Genomic DNA, 19,251 nt, shown 5'->3' on the forward strand with positions numbered 1-19,251 from the left:
CCTCAGTTGGCTCAGGAGTTGTGACTTTGCCCAGGTTTGCAGCTGAAGACTAAAAATTAAAAGGACCTCGAGCCATCTTCCCCAAGTCTCCTGAGTGGTCGTGGCTTAACCAGGATGTCGGACCCAGAGCCCTCCTCGTGGCCAACAGGGCTCCCCGACCACTAGACCACACAGTTGGTGCTTAACGTGCATCAGCAAATCAAGCTCCAGGCCTGAAGAAACAGATTTTCCAAAAACAGAGCTCTCTTTGTGAACAATTCAGCAAAAATTCTCTTCCCAGCTGTGAGTTGGGCTTCATGTTGCAAATGTTGGTGTTAATTAAAAACATCCACCTTCTACAATTTCAATAGCAAGAGAAAAGCAGCACGCAGGATGGGTTCTTAAGCACTCCTCCCCAGAGCACTTACAAATAGGATTTTATTTATGATATGGGTGGCATGAGGTTCTGACAGATACTAGCATCCTAAATTTTTAGTCCCACAGAATTGGGGTCACGGAGATGGATGTCATGGGCCCAAATTGACACAGAGAAAATTGGTATCATAAGAAGAAACGAGAATACTATTCCCATCCACAGCCTCAGGAAAGATGTTCAACTGCCTGTGTTAGTAGCAGGAACTTTACCGAGGTGAAATCAGATGTCTATCTGCTGAGTCATTAAAACTTTTCTTCGCATTGCTTTTAGTCATTCAGACATGAAGAAAATGAGGTGTGCTAGGGCCAGGGCCATTTCACGACGGATGACACCAAGTATTCGATAACTGGGGTGTGGGATCATACTTCGCTCTATTCTCCTTGCAGTTCTCACTCTGTTGGGAAATCTTTACCTGGAAGAATCCAGAGCGAGTGGGCTCAGTGAGACCAACTTGCATCCCGTCCTAGGTTTATCTCTGGTTCGGTCACTTGTCCCACTATCACCCATGAACCAGACAGGAAAGAATCAAGCCAAACCCGCAGCATTATGAATGAATTTCTTTGTTTTTAATCTCACACAGTTTAAAATACAATATGAAATCAGGCTACAGTATATAAAAAACTCTCCAGCAAAATGATGTGCCAGCATCAGCTACTAAAATAAACGAACAAAAACTCCCCTATAAGAAATTTTTTGCATTTAAAAAAACACATAGACACTTAACATCGCTACATCTCTAAGCTACCTCAGTTCTGATTTTTAAAAAGCACCTGCTTTTCTTTTTTTTTTCATCTTGCTTTTAAATTTTCAGCTTTTTAAAAAATATAAATTATATGAAAATACAAGTTGGAAAATAGTCAAACACAATATAACATCTTTTTCTCCCTATACTTCTCAGCTTAAAAAAAAAATCTTAAAAAAAGTTCAATAACTGAGGCAGTATTCCTGATAGAGATAATTCATTTTAATATATATATTTCATATATGTATATGTATACATATATTTATGGTTCCTTGACACTTCTTTGGAATGTAGATAAGAGCAAACACATTTATATAGACCCCAACAGAGAAAGCAGCATGCACAGCATGACTAGAAGAGAGAGGGTGTCATTTTCATCATGAAGATTAGGCAGGTTAATGCTCTAAACCCAAAGAGTTCATCTCCAAAGTGAAGAAAAGCACATTTGATCTCGGAATGCCACTTCCAGTCCCCATTGCCACAAAACCAGGGCTCCATGGAGGGAAGTCCTCTGCCCCTTGAATGATGAAGGGCACAAAAGTGACTCTGAATCCTACAGCCAAAACCGACATGGGGTAAGGCATCTCCAGGAAAAGAAGGGTTTGCCCCGCTAACCCAGATTTGCCCATCCTTCCTCTGAAGCTAGCATGTGTGTTTAGAAAGCATGAATGCAGCAATTCTGCTGCATTTCCAGTGTATAATCCATTCACCACTCTTCCCGGGATGGTCTCTGGCCTTTAATCAGAAGGAGAAGAAGCTTCTGGCCAGATCAACAAAGCTGTCTTAACTGATAAACTACTATCTATAAATATTGAAAACGGTGGACCTAGAGAGAAAGGCATCTTAGCGAACAAGCGGGCTGAGGAGCAGGAGGAGGCACTTACATCTTAGCTGCTATGGAAATATTGCAGGAGTTCAACACTCACAGAAGGGGAGTTGTGGGCATACATGTAATAGGAAAGGATGATGAGTTGAGAGAATGTTTTTATGCCTGGTTGCAAACCACAAGCCATGACTGATGCCCAGCCATGGTTCTATTCTCACCCATGACTGAAATATGGAAAGATGTACCTAGAAAACCCAGGTATTATCTCAGCTGTAGTTTTGCATGTCTGCAAACACACACACACACACACACACACACTCACGCACGTGCGCGCACACATACACGCGGACACACACACCTTTGCCAGTGCCCAACAAAGATCACATAATCTAAGGAAAAACAATGTAGTCCTACAGTTCTGCCTAACACTCCCTGAGCAGCTCCTAAAATATTTCCAGAGCTTCATTAAGGCACCTGCATTTGGAAGAAGGTCAAATACACAGCTGGGCTAACACTGCCTTTGCTTTCCAAGGAGACTCTCCGATTCATCAGCACGAGGAAACAGGAATCACAGAGCTCAGCTCCTGATAGCTGGTGTCTGCAAGAGGACCTGGGAGTAAACGTTCCCTTTCTTGAAGATATGCAAGAAGGTGGCGAGAACTTCCAGTCTCTCAGCCAGAGCCCTGGGAAGGCCAGCCCTGAGGAGCCCATCTCAAACGTTTCTGTACCTCTCTCACTGAAGTCTATAAAAGTTGCACACTGCCACTGTCCTTTCTTAATCGGGCATCTCTCCAGTGGAGGGGACTCCAATTGAATTAGAAACTTGTCCTCACTAGTTAGATGTTAGTCCCACCCACCCAAGACCTATTTTCAGATTACTCTTCACAACTGCCTCAGTTGATTAAGTTTTTAGTTAAATTATAGGGAACTAAAAATATATTCAAATCTCCGGGACCACCTTATCGTCTTCATTCAAGCTCCCCTTCTTCTGTTTCCTTGGCATTCCTCTCTTCTGCACTTATGAGCCTTCACTCACCCTGCACCATGGGAACGGACCGGAGCGCAAGACCCTGACAGTAGCTGCTCCATTTACTTTGCACGCACAGTCACACCTGGCCTCGACTCAACTAGCTCAAGTTCGTCAGAGGAAAGCTTTGCATCTCTCCTCCCAAAGACAGCAGAGCCACATTATACATGTAGGCTCCCTCAATTTCCATCGCTCCAGAAGCCCAGTGACTCTTCATGGCTCTATGAGACACTCTTCACCTCACACCATCTGCTGTTACGCCTCCACTCCCTAATCAGAAAGCTGTAACATTTCTCTGTTCTGAATAACAGAGTGGGGGAAAGAAAGAAGTATGGGACACTGGGGAAATTAGCCATAAAGGAGAAAGTGTAGAGTTCAGTTTGGAATGACATGCATTCAGAATTAAATTCATAAGACCTGAGGGGTAATGCCCATGCACACAGCTTTTAGTCCAAGTCATACATTACAGTTACAGAACCAATAAAAAATCAACATCAACCTTCCTCCTTTGAGCTCCTTCCCATGACTTCAACAGTACTCCTACATTTCCTGTGGTCCCAAACCAGGGCTGTAAATACATTCAGTTCAAGACTTAATGCTTCTGAGCTCAACGTTAAGTCTAAACCCCAAGAATACACTAATGACAATAAGTAGCAGGGTGTGATGATAATTTCTTTAAACTACTGATGAAATTCACAGGCACAGTTCCCTGGTACCCAAATCAACGCTATTTGTTCCTTCATCTCTAAAGCCACGTGAATTTGGGGTCCCCGATCTCAGTGACAGCACTCTGCATTTCCAGTGGGGTCTATATAAACAGTTTCCTTTCACTGTGACAGAATCCGAAGCTGGCAAATAAAAACAAACTTGCATGATGACTCCACAACACTGAGACCACCTTAGAGCTTCAGACAGTTTTTAAGGAAAAAAAAAAATACTGGCACAGAATTTAATAAAATAAATTTTAACATAAAAAAAAAAAACAAAAGTTTTGGACCCTCCCCACTGAAGTCCATCTTTGTTTTAAAAGTCGAGTAAAAGGTACATAGTCCTTGGGTTTTGTGCTGGCCTGAAACAAAATGTCCTTCCCCTCCTCTCTCTCTCTCTCTCTCTTTTTTTTTTTTTTTTTGCCCTCCCAGACCCACAAACAGAAGCCAACTAATTGCCTTTCATTGGTCTTATGATTTCTGATGCCTCCGTTTCTTTTGCTAATAAGTCCATAACTTGAGGCACATTTTTCCCCCACAAATGATTTTTAAAAATGATTAAACACGTTAGTCATGTCTTCCCTTAAGCCAGATTCTTCAGGCTTCTGGAGAAGACCTTTCTGTCTCTCTTGAAAATCTGCTCGAGGATGTCTTGTCCCACCCACCCTACCAGGCCTGGCCCTCCCTTTCCAACCACGCACAACGGACTATAGCTGCAGCTCACTTAGATCCCACCCCTGAATGTAAAAAAAAAAAAATGAGTTCTGGAAAATTAAAAATAGAATAACAATAAAAAATTAAGCGTCCAACCGACGTGGTTGTTCTCTGAATGGTATCAGCAGAGTTCTCCCGGCCCCTTCGTTGTCCATCACTCGTCGGCATCCGGCTTGACGTCCAGCATGGCGTGGAGCTCCTCGGGCGTGTACCCCAGGAGGCTCTGCAGGTCACACACAAAGCGGTACACGTAGCGTTTACCCGCTGTCTTGTGGATGATGTTTTTGTCATAATAGTAGCGTAGGCCACGGCTCAGTTTCTCATAATTCATCTTAGGTTTGTTTTTCCTTTTCCCCCATCTCCTGGCCACCTGAAATTTAAAGAAAGGAGGAAGGGGTAAAAATCTATAAAATAACCCAAATTTACATGCTTACATGCCTATACCTATTCACAGTGACTCATAATATTCAATTAAGTCAGTTAAGACAGTGGTCCCCAACCCCCGGGCCGCGGACCGGTACTGGTCCGCAGAGAAAGAATAAATAACTTACATTATTTCCATTTTATTTATATTTAAGTCTGAACGATGTTTTATTTTTAAAAAATGACCAGATTCTCTCTGTTACATTCGTCTAAGACTCACTCTTGACGCTTGTCTCGGTCATGTGATACATTTATCTGTCCCACCCTAAAGGCCGGTCCGTGAAAATATTTTCTGACATTAAATTGGTCCGTGTCCCAAAAAAGGTTGGGGACCACTTGTGCATGGAAGATATTTTCCCGACCTATCTCTTCTGAATTCCGGTTTTCAAGGATTGGGCAAGGATGTCAGTAACGTAGATCCTTTAAGTTGATGAAAACGTAGTGACCCTGAACTTCTATATAATGAAGTTAAAGTAAAAAAGGAAAGCAACTCTATAGACGCTCTTCTCTCCTTATGTTATTAAGAAAATGTCCCTACTTTAAAAGGATGAAAACTCGGCCCTGGCCGGTTGGCTCAGCGGTAGAGCATCGGCCTGGAGTGCAGGGGACCCGGGTTCGATTCCCGGCCAGGGCACATAGGAGAAGCGCCCATTTGCTTCTCCATCCCCCCCCCTCCTTCCTCTCTGTCTCTCTCTTCCCCTCCCACAGCCGAGGCTCCATTGGAGCAAAGATGGCCCGGGCGCTGGGGATGGCTCCTTGGCCTCGCCCCAGGCGCTAGAGTGGCTCTGGTCGCGGCAGAGCGACGCCCCGGAGGGGCAGAACATCGCCCCCTGGTGGGCAGAGCGTCGCCCCCTAGTGGACGTGCCAGGTGGATCCCGGTCGGGCGCATGCAGGAGTCTGTCTGACTGTCTCTCCCCGTTTCCAGCTTCAGAAAAATACAAAAAAAAGGATGAAATCTCTTGTGAGGAGTACTGAGCTACAATCATACCTGCTTTCCCCACCAGGAAGCATTTTTCCTGTTCTGGGGGACAGTTCTCATGTCTGCCACACTGAAGATGTTGTCTCTCTCCATTATTTTTACCCTCAGAATTGGGCATGGCAGAGACCAACCACTCGATATGCATTTGTTGAGTCAAAGAATGAATTAATGAAAAAATTGTACCAATCTTGCAAGTCCTCTTGAATTGTCTGACCCCTTTCAGAGCCAGAGAACCATGGGGCCAGGAAAAGTGCTAAGTACAAGAAGAAAACTCGTATTTACAAAGGGCTAATATGTGCCCAATATCTATCTTAAGTGCATCATATCTGCTAATCTTAGAAAACAAATGGGCAACATAGATATCTTCTCTATTTTCCAAATAATGAAACTAAGGCTCAGATAGTCTATGTAATTTGCTCGAGGTCCAGCAAGTAGTAAGCGGCAGAGCTGGTATCTGAATTCTAGAGAATGTCATCAGAATCACACAATCCTTTCCAGAGCTCTAACATAAAACTCTCAAGTCACTCCCTTCTTACCTCATCCGGGTCAGAAAGCTTGAATTCCCAGCCATCTCCTGTCCAGCTGATAAAAGACTGACAGGATTTATCAGTGAGTAATTCCAGAAGAAACTGCCACAGCTGGATGGGTCCACTGCCTGCAAACACAAGGCATTGGAAATCATTACACCAGGTGTTCAGCATGCCCAGGACACAGCACGCCCTCCCCCCCTCTCTGTCCACCAGCCAGGAGAGAAGGAAGGCAACACAGAGCACAAATGTTGGAGGAGGTGCCTATACAGACTGCAGTAGTGAAGAGGTTCTGACCAAAGGAAAAATGAAAAAAGAAAAAACACTTAAGACAATATATCGACTGCCTTATTTTGAATGGCTTAAGGGTCAGTCCATTTTTATTGCTAAGCAAACTCTAGGAAGAAAATACTGACTGTACCCTCTGAGATATACTAAGGCAGCATAGTCTTTTGTGCCTTTAAAAACTAAGTCACTTTGCCTCAAGAAGTAATAAACGTATTGACTAAGGAATGTCTTTGCCAGTTCCTGTCAGAAGTCAAACTCAAGCATTCCTCCACACAGGGAGTCTTTGGCCCCTGATTTGCAAGCAAGATCTTTATTCTAGGTCTCTGTAACAAAGATTTAGTTGGATCATAATATTCCTTTCCACCATGTCCTGTCCTGTCCTGTCCTCCCAGGTCACTTACAGGCAAGCACCCGAACAAAGACAGGAAAGAATCATCACTTTGTGAACAATTAACTTGCCACCCAGGAAATCCTCGGAGGTCAGGTGACGACTTTTAAATTCTTCTTGGGTTCAGTATGTGCTCATTTACACACACAGACAATCACATTATTTCTTGTCTTAGTCACCAACACTGCCACAGTCTAGTCGAAGAAGGGCTGATATACTCTGATAGTCAATCTGTCTTATGCTAAAAGACTCCTCCACAGATTTCCTTTCACGATACCCTTCTATTCAGAAATGACAATGTTGCCAATGACTCTATCTGCCTCGTGAGCATAGCCAGTGAAATGTCTGCACCGTGCCTTCTAGCCCCATCTCAGAAGCAATCTGGGCAGCAGGATGGATAAACACACAGTCCGTGAAGGTGAAGGAAGTCTGGGATGCCCTAACCCTTCTGGAAAAACTTCACTTTTTAAAGTTCTAACCCTTAACCTAATTTTCAGATTTCTCTGTTCCAAAGTGAACTATGATTCAATAAGAAACAAGCGTTAGGTAGGTTCCCTCTCCATTAAAAAAAAAAAAAAGTCTTTTATAATCTATCACAGAAATCTCCTGTTCTATCTCATACTCCTACAAGGCTTGTTCACACACCTCCTGTTGCTTACTCCTAAAACCCACTGCCCACTTCTCTATGTATGTGAAGCACAGTGGTCGGTTTCCATTCTATTGGTGTGAAAAAGGGGCTCAGAAAAGTCATGTGACTTTGCTCCAAGCACAGTTAGGAAATGGTGCTCTGGGTGCGGTGACTGGGCCTTCAGATCCCAGGCACATGGTCACCTCGGCAGACACCTACGAGGAAGCAGTGACCTGTGTGCGCTGTGATCGGATGGCCAAGGGAGCGTTCCTCAGTACCTGTTTCCTAGTGGCGGCCTGCCTCCCTCTGCACCCCCCCACGCTAAATACGGAAAATGAAATATCCCTGCCTTGAGCTCTATAAAACCATCTTGAACAATTCAGTAAGTGCCTACAAAACAAATTAACATCAGAACAGCCCAGAGTGCTACACCACTGAAGCCTATCCTACACTGCTGTTTTCACTGCTTCTTGAAAAACACCTGGTATACAATTTAGACACATTTTCAGGTTTCTTGTAAGTTGAGTCAAAGTCACTAGCTACCACTCCCAGTCTGGGTTCACAGGACTAAGTGCGACATTATACAGGGAATCCATTAAAAAGCCATCCTGGTGGGCAGAAGGAGTAAGAAAACAAATCTCCGATAAGAAATGATATGGGATTTCTGGGGGCAAAAAATAAAATTAAGTAAATTCATACTGCAAGTAACATAATATAGGTTTCCTGATGAAGTGCAAAATGACTATACAGCCAACATAACCCTTGAGAAAGGACATACAGAGAAAAATCATCTACCCCAAGATTATGTAAATGACCCCTGGAATCTGCAATCTGCCTTTAGGTCAGGCCCACAGACGGCAGACATAAGACAGAAAGGATTTGGTTTAAGGCCGCTGGCAGAGCAAAACACTCAACTGCTCTGATTTATTGCACATCTACTATGTGCCAGACACTGTGTTGATGCTTAAGCACTTCTCATAATAACTCCATGGGGTGGCTGCTAGGTTAGCGTATGGTTACCATTTCATAGCAGAGAAAACTGGTATGCTGCATGGCTTGTGTCCACCGGCATTGGCCAAAGCCATTCATATCAGAAGTAGCGTGGCCGCGACTGGACCCCACGCAGTCTGTCCTCCAAATTCTTTAGCTTGATACTACATTGCCCCCAGACAGGACCAACCTGGAGGCTGACATCTCATCTGCCTGCCTGGTCACACTCATCCAAGGGACAAAAAGATGTGGCTTTTAAAAAGCATCTCTTCCTCATCTGTCACAGCAGCCCCAGGGCACTGGACAAACAGCGATTTTCCCAACCCTCCAAAAGCTGGTGATCTTGGCATCTATCTCCAGGTGACATTTCCAGCTCAATTAATTAGGTCCTCATGTGGTAGCTATCCATGTCATTTATTTCTTCCTTCCCACTATTTAGCTTAAAAGCTCTCTCACACTATTTGTCTTAAAATCCCTTTGGAGAGCTGGTGACACCAAGCTGAGGAAAGGGATGGAAGCGCCAGGCTTCTCCCCGGCAAGTCCTGGAGGGGAGAGGCCCAGGAGCAGCACGGCACCTTCTACAGCCTCTGAGATGGGGCAGCCCCTGTGCAGAGAAGGGGGCTTCAGTTCCTGTCCCTGCAGCCAGCTCCTGGAGGAAGGGGACTCAGAAGTGGCTGTCACTGGTTTTCCTACTGGCGCACTTCCTTAGTTGAGATGTCTGTCCATGTCCTGGGCTTCGCCTGCCCCGCTGCAGCCCTGGTATCTGTGCACAGGGTCGGGGCAGCCGGAGGCCCTGTCTGCAGGGGTTTCCTTCTCATTGTGATTGCACCTTTGTTCATACAGAACATCAAGCTGTGCCATTTGGGAACTGGGAGCCCAGGTCCTGGAGCACGGCGCTCTCTAACTCTTTCCTGGCATTCACACCAAAGGGGAAAGGACGCATACAGAGGCAAAGCAAAGGCTGGAGGAAGCACAGGAGCTGAAGGGGAAGGATCATCTCTGGTCAGCTTCACAGTAGAAAAGTCAAAAGAGAGGTGATGTCAGTGCAAGTCTCGTTCTCAGAGAAAACTCGCGTGAGCCCACCTGGAGCTATGGGGCATGCGGTGTTCTCACCCTGGCTTTTCTGCATGTCACTACTCACTCTTCAGGAAGCCCATGTTGTGGTGCCAAATGAAAGGACTCCAGGGTTCCTCTGAGTCCTCTCCAGCACTTTCGTGCTAACTCTTGAACTGCCCTTTGGTGTGGGGACAGACATGGAGTCTTCTTCCAGAAAGAATGGGGTTCCGGGGCGGCTTGTTCCTTAGCTGGGCCAGTGGATATAGTCTAACACAGGAGCCTGTTCCTAACTATGTGTCACACGTATTCTGGGTCCGGGATGCAATTCAGAGCCACCTGGAAGCCCACGGCTTGCTTGGAATGCATGCTATGTATGTAGAATTGCCAGCAACACCCAAGTCCAAGCCCATAGGAACTTCTTCTGCCCCAAACATGTGGAAGTACTGCCCAAGGCCAGCACTAGTAGTGACAGGCTCTCCCAGAGGGCCAAAGGCCCCATCCCTGGCCTTTGCTCCAACATATCTTAAAACTGTGAAGCATCTCCCTCTGTTCTTCCTGCACCTCCTCTCCCGCCTGGGCCCAGCCCCATCCACCCACCCAACCAGACTGTAGTCCCAGTGACCTTTGTCCCAGGGAGCAGAGAATGGTACTAAGAATAGTGCCAGTAATGGGAGGGGGGGAGCTCACACACTAAATGTGACTCACAATAGTATCCCTGTCTGGGGGCCTGAAGGCAGTCAACGGTGGCCTTCACCATGCTGCCCTGGGGTGTCACACATCAGGAATCCGGTGGCATCATTGGGAGACTATGCTTCTCAAGTTGAAGCTCTGAGCCACAACAGAGGGGTCCCTGTTAGAAGGAAGTCTCTCTCCAAAGAAGTGGGGGGAGCACCCCCACACACTCACACCCTCCCAACTCCCTGGGCTCCACACCCAGCAGTCTGCCCCCTCCGTCTCCCTCGCTGGCCGCAGCTGGGGATTTCCTCTGCCTGCTTTGTTCTTCTCAGCTTCTGGGTAAGAGGACAATTCTTACTACAACACTGGCATTCCTGATTTGAAGAACTTGATACAACCTCAGAAGTATCAGAGGGGTACCTGGAGGCATCCAGGCCAGCAGACAGCGGAGCAAGTCCCACGAGAATGTTTCCTTCCAGAGGGATCCCTCAAAGCACTTCAAATCCAAGGCTACAATCTCTCTCCCTCTTTCTAAAGGCAAAGCTTCAGGTAAATTTGTACTCATATTGTTTAAGTCCTTTCTCCTTATCAAGTAATGTCAATCTATCTCAATGAGAGTGGGTTATTTTTTAAAAAAACAACCCTACTTTTTTGCTTCCTTACTCTGAATCTAAGATGTGAGCAACTTAAATACATCACAATAGGCTAGGACAAAATTTTAGTAAGATGCTTTTGCTAATGATCCTTTCCACTTGATAATTAGTCAGTATCTTTCCTCTCATTTTGTAGGCTCAGAGGTTGCCTCTGCATGTCAATGAACTCACTGTTAGTGAATTCGGGGTGGGGCTTCCGTTTTTCCTTTTCATGTCAACTGCAAGTTCTCATCTGTCATCTGTGCCCTAGTTCGAGGTGCTCCCATTCAGGTGGAGGTCCCCTCAGGGCAGTCACTGTCGTGGGCTACCTCCCATTGCGGTTTGCTTAGACGACCAACCTGATCCCTTGTTACAAGAACATCTGCTCCAAGGGCAGGGTCTGTGTTCTTTCGCTGCTGAAATCTAAAGTCAAGAACTGTACCTCACCAACAAACACCAACCTGATGGTGTTTAAAGCAATTTGCTGTTTAATGACTGCAATTATCAACTTCCTACAAGCATGGACTGTATCTCACTGATCCCATTTTCTCTGCGCCAGGTACAGTACCTGGCCTCTCTCTGGCAAGTGCTCAGAACATTTCCTGAATTGTATTACTGAAACGATCCTCCCCTGAAGAAAGGTGTGAGGATGTGAAAAGCTATCCAATCTACTTCTCACTCTTAAATTATATTTGGGACCAGACAGCATGGGGACTCCGGGCTACATCTCATCAACATGTTCCCCAAAATAAAAACTACCACACCTCTGTCCTTTGGGGGTTCATTTGCTACTTTGAGAAGCTAGTCTCTTTCACTTGACTCTAAAAGTCAAATCAAACACTTTACTGGGGGCAGGACACCACATTTATTTTAACCTACGAAACTCTCATGGTTGGTCACCCTTGCAACAGGGCTGACTCTGCCCTGACAGCACCCATCTGCCAGGTGGTCCTAAAACAGAGGAACGAGCCTGCCCGGCCCCTCCCTTCCACCCAGGTGTCTACCCACAGCCAAACGATGATGGAGAAAACAGAACACTTGAATCCAGAAATGACCCACCCATCTGTTCCTAAGTACACCTTCCTCTCAAACTACTGTAGGAGCTCCCAATTCCGAGGGTGGGTTGGGTGGCCCCACAGGCTAAGCATCACCCTCTTCGTGTCAAACCCCTTCCAAACTATCCTTCACACACAAAAAATGCCAAAATCTCTCTATTTCCATTAAGTCCTTGCCAAATGAAGTTTAATAACAAATTAAACAGAAACCACCCTGACAGTTTCTTGCCCTGTGGACCAAACTCAACCTGAAGCTGCACAAATCTCTGCTGGAGAATGAAAAATTCAAGAAATCATATTGCTGTATTGTTTGGCAACCAAAGCAGTGCAAAGATTTTTTTTTTAAAAAAGGAAAGGTAGGGAATGCTTGGTATTTTGGCTTGGCTTTGTGTCTATAGGTGCCTTTTCCTATTTCTTCTGCGTTATGCCCCACCTCTGCCTACCCCACAACCCAATCCCATCTCATCTCATCTCATCTCCAGCGTGACCCACATACAGTACACCCCATAATGAGCCCACAGGCCTCAGTTTAATAAGCCACTATAAAGTCAGTATGTTCCCTACATCCATTCCTTCATCCACGGCTAGTAACCTAAGGGCAGTGTTCAGGATATATAAATTCTAGGAACTCATCTCAGAACCACAAAAAAAAAACAACCCAACACTCTAACAGATACTTGAAAAACACATGAACATAATGCTGTTCTAGCCAGTATAATAGAAACAAGTCAGAAAACAGCTCAACTATCAATTAAAGCCATCTTCTGATGTCAAGTCTATGTTGCTGACACATGAGACTGAAAGATGGGAGGAAGCATCAAAAAGAGTAATGAAGCATGTCAAGCAGCGGAGGACTAAAAGGTGACAGCGTCCTATAAAATTAAAATATTTACATGCTTGTGGAAAAGCCCAAAATAAAGAGTCAATGGTCCAAGGCTTTGATCCAAATTTCTCCCCGATTCAATGTGTGATCTTAGACAACTTCTTTAACCTCTCTGGGCTTTAGTTTTCCCATTCCTAAACTGTAAATAGTAATCCCTACTCCTTCCTACTTAACAGAGATATAAAATCCCAATCATGAGGAGATATATATATATATATATATATATATATATATATATATATATCTCATAGTGCACAACAGTTGGGAACAATATAAAATACAACAATAAAACAATAGAAAATACATCTTTAAAAGCAGACTTTCTAAAGAAAGAGGAAAAAAAAAGAGCTGGAATTAAAAAGAAAATAGCAAAAGTACTAGATAAAATTCAATTATTCTTCCAAGAATTAAATTAGTCTTTTCTATGGCAACTTTGAAAAAGGAGAAAGTTGGAGGCCAAAGAAAAGAAAAAAAGGTTAAAGTATATAAAAGAGAAATGCTTTCAATATTGTGAACAAGAATGACCGGCTAAGATCTGTTGAAGTGAGGGGGGGAAACTGTGAAGTTCCTGCTCTAACTCAAAGTAGAGGCCACAAAAAGAGCAGATGCAGGCTGCTTTGCAAGTGAAAGTATCACAGACATTTATGGTTTGGGGAAATCTTGGCCACAGACATACTTAGATCCTCTTTCCTCCAATGTGCTTTTATTTTTTCCCTAATCATTTATGCTCCTCGCCAAGCATGCCCTACCTAATTATGATGGAAGGCTGACCTAGAGAGCACTCAGCAGTGTTCCCCACAAACGCCGGTAGGTTGGCCTAGAGGTGGGCCCTATCAGCATTAACTAAAGGTGAAGCAGAAAGGCTGCAGCCATCAATGTCCAAGACAGGCTGGGCAGCAAGCTCAGTTGGTTGGCCACAGGCTGCCCACCTGGGACACATGTAAGTGAGGCTCACTGGGGAGTCTGCTTTGGGCCCGAAAATATGACAGTTACACACTTTAGTGTGTGGAGAAAAGACCCTTGTTTTTGCTTGGGCTCCTCACACCTGCATGTGTTCAAGTACACATGTGTGTGGGGGTGGCCGCAGGGGAAAGAAGACTGTTTCTCTCTTAAAGGGGCAGCCTCTATTCAAATGCACCTGCCTCTTTCCTCTAAACCCAAGAACTCTGTCTAACCATGTTCAACCCTCCACCCAGCACAGACTTGGACAGCGAGCCAGAGAAGCCCAAGTCAGGAAGTGGGTTTCCTTAGAGTTTTTTCCCCTGATGTCTTCTAGGTAACTATTCTTTTTAAGAAGTCACCAGAAATGGGCTACATTTGGATTTGAGGGTACAAGGTGAGAATTCTGTGAGACACCATGGAAATGGTTTTTTTAACCAATGTACACGCCTTCCTAAGAAGCTAGGTTAACAGGGAGAATGAAAGATCTGTTCACTGATTAGGATTAGAAACGAGACTTGAGAAATCTGAAGCCAGTGCCTTTAATTAGTAGATTCTCAATGCAACATCTGGAATTTATTTTATCTGAGGCATCAAGTGCCTCCTGCTTCTCAAGGATGAGAAAAATGACTGGTCAAGCATCTTACAATTCTTGGGGAGCTGAACTAGATCCTAATGATCATTTAAGCACTGCAGTTTTTCAACCATTCATCTGAACACCCCTCCAATGTCAGCCGTTGTAGCCAGACAGGGTTAAATCACAAGAGAATATTAACAACGGCAGGGAGGTAGCATAACAAACATTTTTTTTCATTCCACCTTAACGGGATGAGCTGAAAATGTCCTCACCTACACGTTTAAAGAAGAGAGGACCAAGACCTGAGCCTCACAAGGTCTTCACCAGAACATGCATCGGCTCTGACAGTCCCACACCTCCACAGCGCGGTGCCTGCGCTCACCTTCTCCGGCAAAGCAGCGCCATCCTCGTTTCAGAGTTTAAACTTTCACATTCACTCACCTTTGGAGAACTTTCACTCTCATTATCTCTCAGGGAGAACTGAGTCACACACAAGACAATGCAGTTGGTTAGTCACAGTCAACAACACTATGCTGTTCTCTGAAGCCTATCATGGGCCACCAAGCATTGGGACTGACCTTGGCCTTGAGTCCTCTGTACAACTAGCCAGACAGAAAAGCTGTGCGGGCCTATTTGACAACCTGTTTGTTAGTCGGGTATGATGTGGGGTCACATGACCTATGGCCATCATCAGCATGCACTGCTCAGATCCCTTGCTGCGGGGAGCAGAGCTGACTAGCTCCACCATGTCCTGACCAAGGCCACCTTCACAGGGTCTGCTCTGGCCAGGGACTGAGCATGGAGGACGCTTGGGGCCCCTTCTGTGAGACGGGGAGCTCCTCCTCTGGGCAACTTTGACCAGAGGATTCCCCATCAGCCTGACCAAACCTTTCTTGGCACTGAGAGGCTGTTGGAGGCTCTTCCCACACAAATCTCCTTCCTCCTTCTCTCCTTTTACAGGTCACAGACCTGAAACAGGGTCTGAAGACTCCCCTGCCTTCCCTTGCTCTCTCCCATTTTGTCCTTCACAGAAGCCCCCCCACCCCCTACCCCCCACCAATAAATGTCTGACATCTGCTTCTCAGCAGACCCAAACAAATATACTGCTAATATTGGGTATTTTCCTGCTAATTTTTGCACACTGTAAAAAAATTTGGAAAGGCATCTTCTTTGTTGTTTGCAGTGTGACTTTGGGCTAGACCTTTTTCCCCCTCTGAAATCCAATTTCCTCATTTGTACAATGAGAGTAACAGAACCATCCTCATGCAGCTGTTGGTGACAGGTAAATAATAATAATAATAATAATATATATGAGTTTACAGCAGTTTAACACACACATGAGTTCAGGTGAATAGCTGAAGTGAAGTGATCGATATTAAGTATCTGCTGCACTCCAAGACAGTATCAGCAATTACTGGAATTCGGTATGTAAAATATATTGTTCCCTGACCTCAGGGAATATAGAACGATACTGGGAAGATAGACAGGCTGCAGAACTATATGAAATAGTGGTAACAGCTGCATACTTCCTATGTACTGGCACAACATGTGGGTGCTTTCCTTAACCTAATTTGTTTCATTCTCACAACAATACTATGAACTAGGAATGATTTATTATTATTACCATTTTGCAGGTAAGAAAACTGAGGCACAGAGATGTTAGCTTGTCCAAAATCACTCTGCTGGTCAGTGACAAAACCAGGCCACCCTAGGCTGATCGGCTTCCCAGTCCCTGCTCTTAACCCTATATGACACAGCCCCTGAAACGTAACCGAGGGGAAACAGCAGGGGTGGCCATCCTGCTGTGTGTTAACCTGGACCTAAATCGGAAGGCCTACCCAAATGACAGCCAGGTCTGGATAAGCACCCAACCTGCGGCCGGCACATGAAAGTCACTTTATGGAGGACAGGGAGGGGGAAAGCTTCTCTTGAACCGAGTCTTGACCCTAAAGAACCAGGGCTCAGTCTCCACAGCAGCAAAGCTTCCAATGAAGAGAGAGGTGCCAAGGGGCCAAAGCAGGACCCCTGGGACATCTGGCCCCCCTTCCCAGCTGGGCCATGGGCGTCTCCTAAGCCTCCTACGAAGGCAGCAACCAGACTGAGTTCTGCTCAGTTGGAACAAGAAGGTGGAGCTTCAAACTGAAGACAGAGTGGAATTCCAGAAGTCACCATCCAGGTCCATCATGTGTAGTTAGATTTTGTTAAAGGAACAGTGACCGAAAATGTGTGAGCCTTAGTGATTCCTCTCAAACAGGTGGGACAGTGTTCTCAGAAAAGCTGGGTCAGCTTGTGAGATGGCTGCCACACAAAATCCAAGCCCCCACTCCACCTCAGGTGGCTGGAAACAGCACCAGGGTTTGAAATCTATTTTGTGAAGGATAGATGGGCCTCCTCTGCCCCAAAGACAAAAGACAGCTTGCAAGGTGTTCCTGTCGCTGAGTCCAGACAGGGAGGGGTGGAGCCAGTGGTGGCCTTCAACAGCAAGAGACAGAAACAGAGAACCTGCACTCTCCACATTTTTAAAAGATGTTTAAGAAAAAAGAATTAATAGTGAAGCCAAATCCTCCTACCACATGGCCTTCTTCTGCAGGTGGCAGATGATTAAGAATAACTGTCACAGGGTGAATCAGGAGGCAGAAGCAGGGACACCAGTACACAGGCAACAGAAGGGGCTGCTTCTCCAGTCAGCTCGGGTCCTGCAAGGAGTCCTCCTTCCACGCATTCAAGTGCTTTCCCACCAATCTCCTCACTGCGTGGCACGGTAACCCACTACTCCACTGGGACCCCCACAGCCACCACACGCCTCGCCTCAGGACCGACCACCACATGCAGCACCAGGAATCAGAATCCCTCCAGCTCCTGCGACGTTGGCGGGCAGCAAGGCTCCACCGGGGCTGAGGGGTCTGCCTGGTTTCCTGCAGCCCACCAAGGACAGAGGCCTCTGCGCCACAGAAGGGGAGACCGTCTGTGTTGCTGTCTCTCTCGTTTCTAAGCTCTTTTCCTTCTGCCCACTCAGATGCTGCCCAAGGATGCTCTGCTCTGACCCTCTGCTGGCTTCCGGTGAGCTCGCCAGCAGCTCCTTCTGCCTGGCCTAAGATCCCTGTAGAAGGCAACCACTGAGCAAAATGGGCATCAGAGCTCCATGCCCACGACAGCAAGTCGGTTTTTCTAGACGGTAGTCAGTTGACACTGTCTTCCATCAACAGACTATATTCCAGGTTGGCTCAGAAAATAAACTCCCAAATTAAAAAGCTCCATGCTGTTCATAACAACGATACTGACTAGCAGGGGTCCCCAAACTTTTTACACAGGGGGCCAGTTCACTGTCCCTCAGACCATTGGAGGGTCACCACATACAGTGCTCCTCTCACTGACCACCAATGAAAGAGGTGCCCCTTCTGGAAGTGCGGCAAGGGGCCGGATAAATGGCCTCAGGGGGCTGCATGTGGCCCGCGGGCCGTAGTTTGGGGATGCCTGGTTAGAGTTTTTGAAGTCTTCTGTACAAATGCCCACTGCACTACTATTTTCTTTGACGGCCACTCTCCCCCTTGCTCATGCCACTCAGGCTCATGCCGCATTTTCTCAGTTGTCATCTGTGCCCGAGTCCGCGGAGATTATTCTGGAATCCAGCTCTCCTTGAGAAAACTGTGATTTCAGGTAACACTGCCAAATCTTAAGTTTTATTTTTTAATTGAAGGGCTTTGAAGGACTTCCTTTTGCAGTAAAGCTGTTTATTTTCAAGAACATGTTTTAGCCGTAGCTTTGGGTTCCTGACACCCCCACCCCACCCCATCCCCAAAACAACTCAGCTGCAAGGCAGCACGCCCCGTTTCTGGGTTGCAGGGACTCGCTTGCTGAGTGCTTTTAGACTGGCTGCAGTGCCATCTACAAAATGGCAAGAAGACACACCTCAGGCCGGGAGCAGCTGGAGAGGGCCTACAGGCCATGGATGGGGCTTCTTTTCTCCAGAGGATTGGTACCTTTATTCTGTCTCATGCCAAAATATTTGGAAGTTGAATTCCAGTGAGTCCCCAATTTAGCCTTGAGGAAAGTGAGGGGCCATCTAGTCACAAATCTGCACAGCAATGTAACACGTAGTTCTGTTAGCTTACAGATGGCTTTGGGCCCAGCTGTTGTCAGGCTCCAGGATAAAAGGGAGACCCCCACTACTTCATTCACCATGGCAACTCAAAGGGCAGGGCTCCACCTGGATGCTGACATGCATTCCCACCAGGTCGGCTCAGTAGCCATCACAGAAGCGGTAGGAACGGCAATGTCTGGCGGTCCGGAATGGAGCTGGACAAAGGTGACTTACAGACCGAAACCTCTGGACTGAAGCCAAAGACCAGCCCTGCCCCTCCTCCATTCCTCCAACTCACTCATGCACAGTGTTAATTAGTGGCCAGCGAGGCAAGAGCCCTCACCTGCTCTGAGGAGGTGACTGAGATAGTAACTAATGAGTATTTTCATTCCTTAGAATGGAGAAAAAAAATTTGTTAGCAGGTGAGACAACTGGCACTTAAGAGTCAATTCAGGAGCAACCTTCTGTGCAGGTGGCCTTGGATAAGTCATGTTTTTATGCCTCCGTTTCATCATCTATAAAATGGGGCTGGAGGAAAGAGAGAATATTATCTGACAATCCAGTATATGATTCTATACCCACTGAACCTGAAAAAAAAATCAGAGATGCCCATGTTTGTCAAGGATCTGGAGGGCATTTTGCTCAAATCCATCAACTGGCCAATTGTCTCAGATTACTTTCTTAATTAGGTGGGGCTCA

The 19,251-nt window shown here is 46.0% G+C and overlaps 1 protein-coding gene across 6 annotated transcripts in view; it reads right to left on the reverse strand.

Annotated features, from left to right (window-relative positions):
- Positions 1 to 2,113: 2,113 nt before the first annotated feature.
- Positions 2,114 to 19,251, reverse strand: part of ETS1 (ETS proto-oncogene 1, transcription factor) — a 134,906-nt gene continuing 117,768 nt past the window's right edge. For all 6 annotated transcript variants that reach the window (XM_066259707.1, XM_066259702.1, XM_066259704.1 and 3 more), the window contains 2 exons: positions 6,370 to 6,488; positions 2,114 to 4,801 (listed from right to left, as the gene is read on the reverse strand). In XM_066259707.1, the coding sequence (XP_066115804.1) occupies positions 4,586 to 4,801; positions 6,370 to 6,488 (335 nt within the window). In that variant the 3' untranslated portion in view covers positions 2,114 to 4,585. The remainder of the gene's footprint in view (positions 4,802 to 6,369; positions 6,489 to 19,251) is intronic.

The sequence above is a fragment of the Saccopteryx bilineata genome, chromosome 2 (assembly GCF_036850765.1).
Source record: "Saccopteryx bilineata isolate mSacBil1 chromosome 2, mSacBil1_pri_phased_curated, whole genome shotgun sequence".
NCBI classification, from domain to species: Eukaryota; Metazoa; Chordata; class Mammalia; order Chiroptera; family Emballonuridae; genus Saccopteryx; species Saccopteryx bilineata.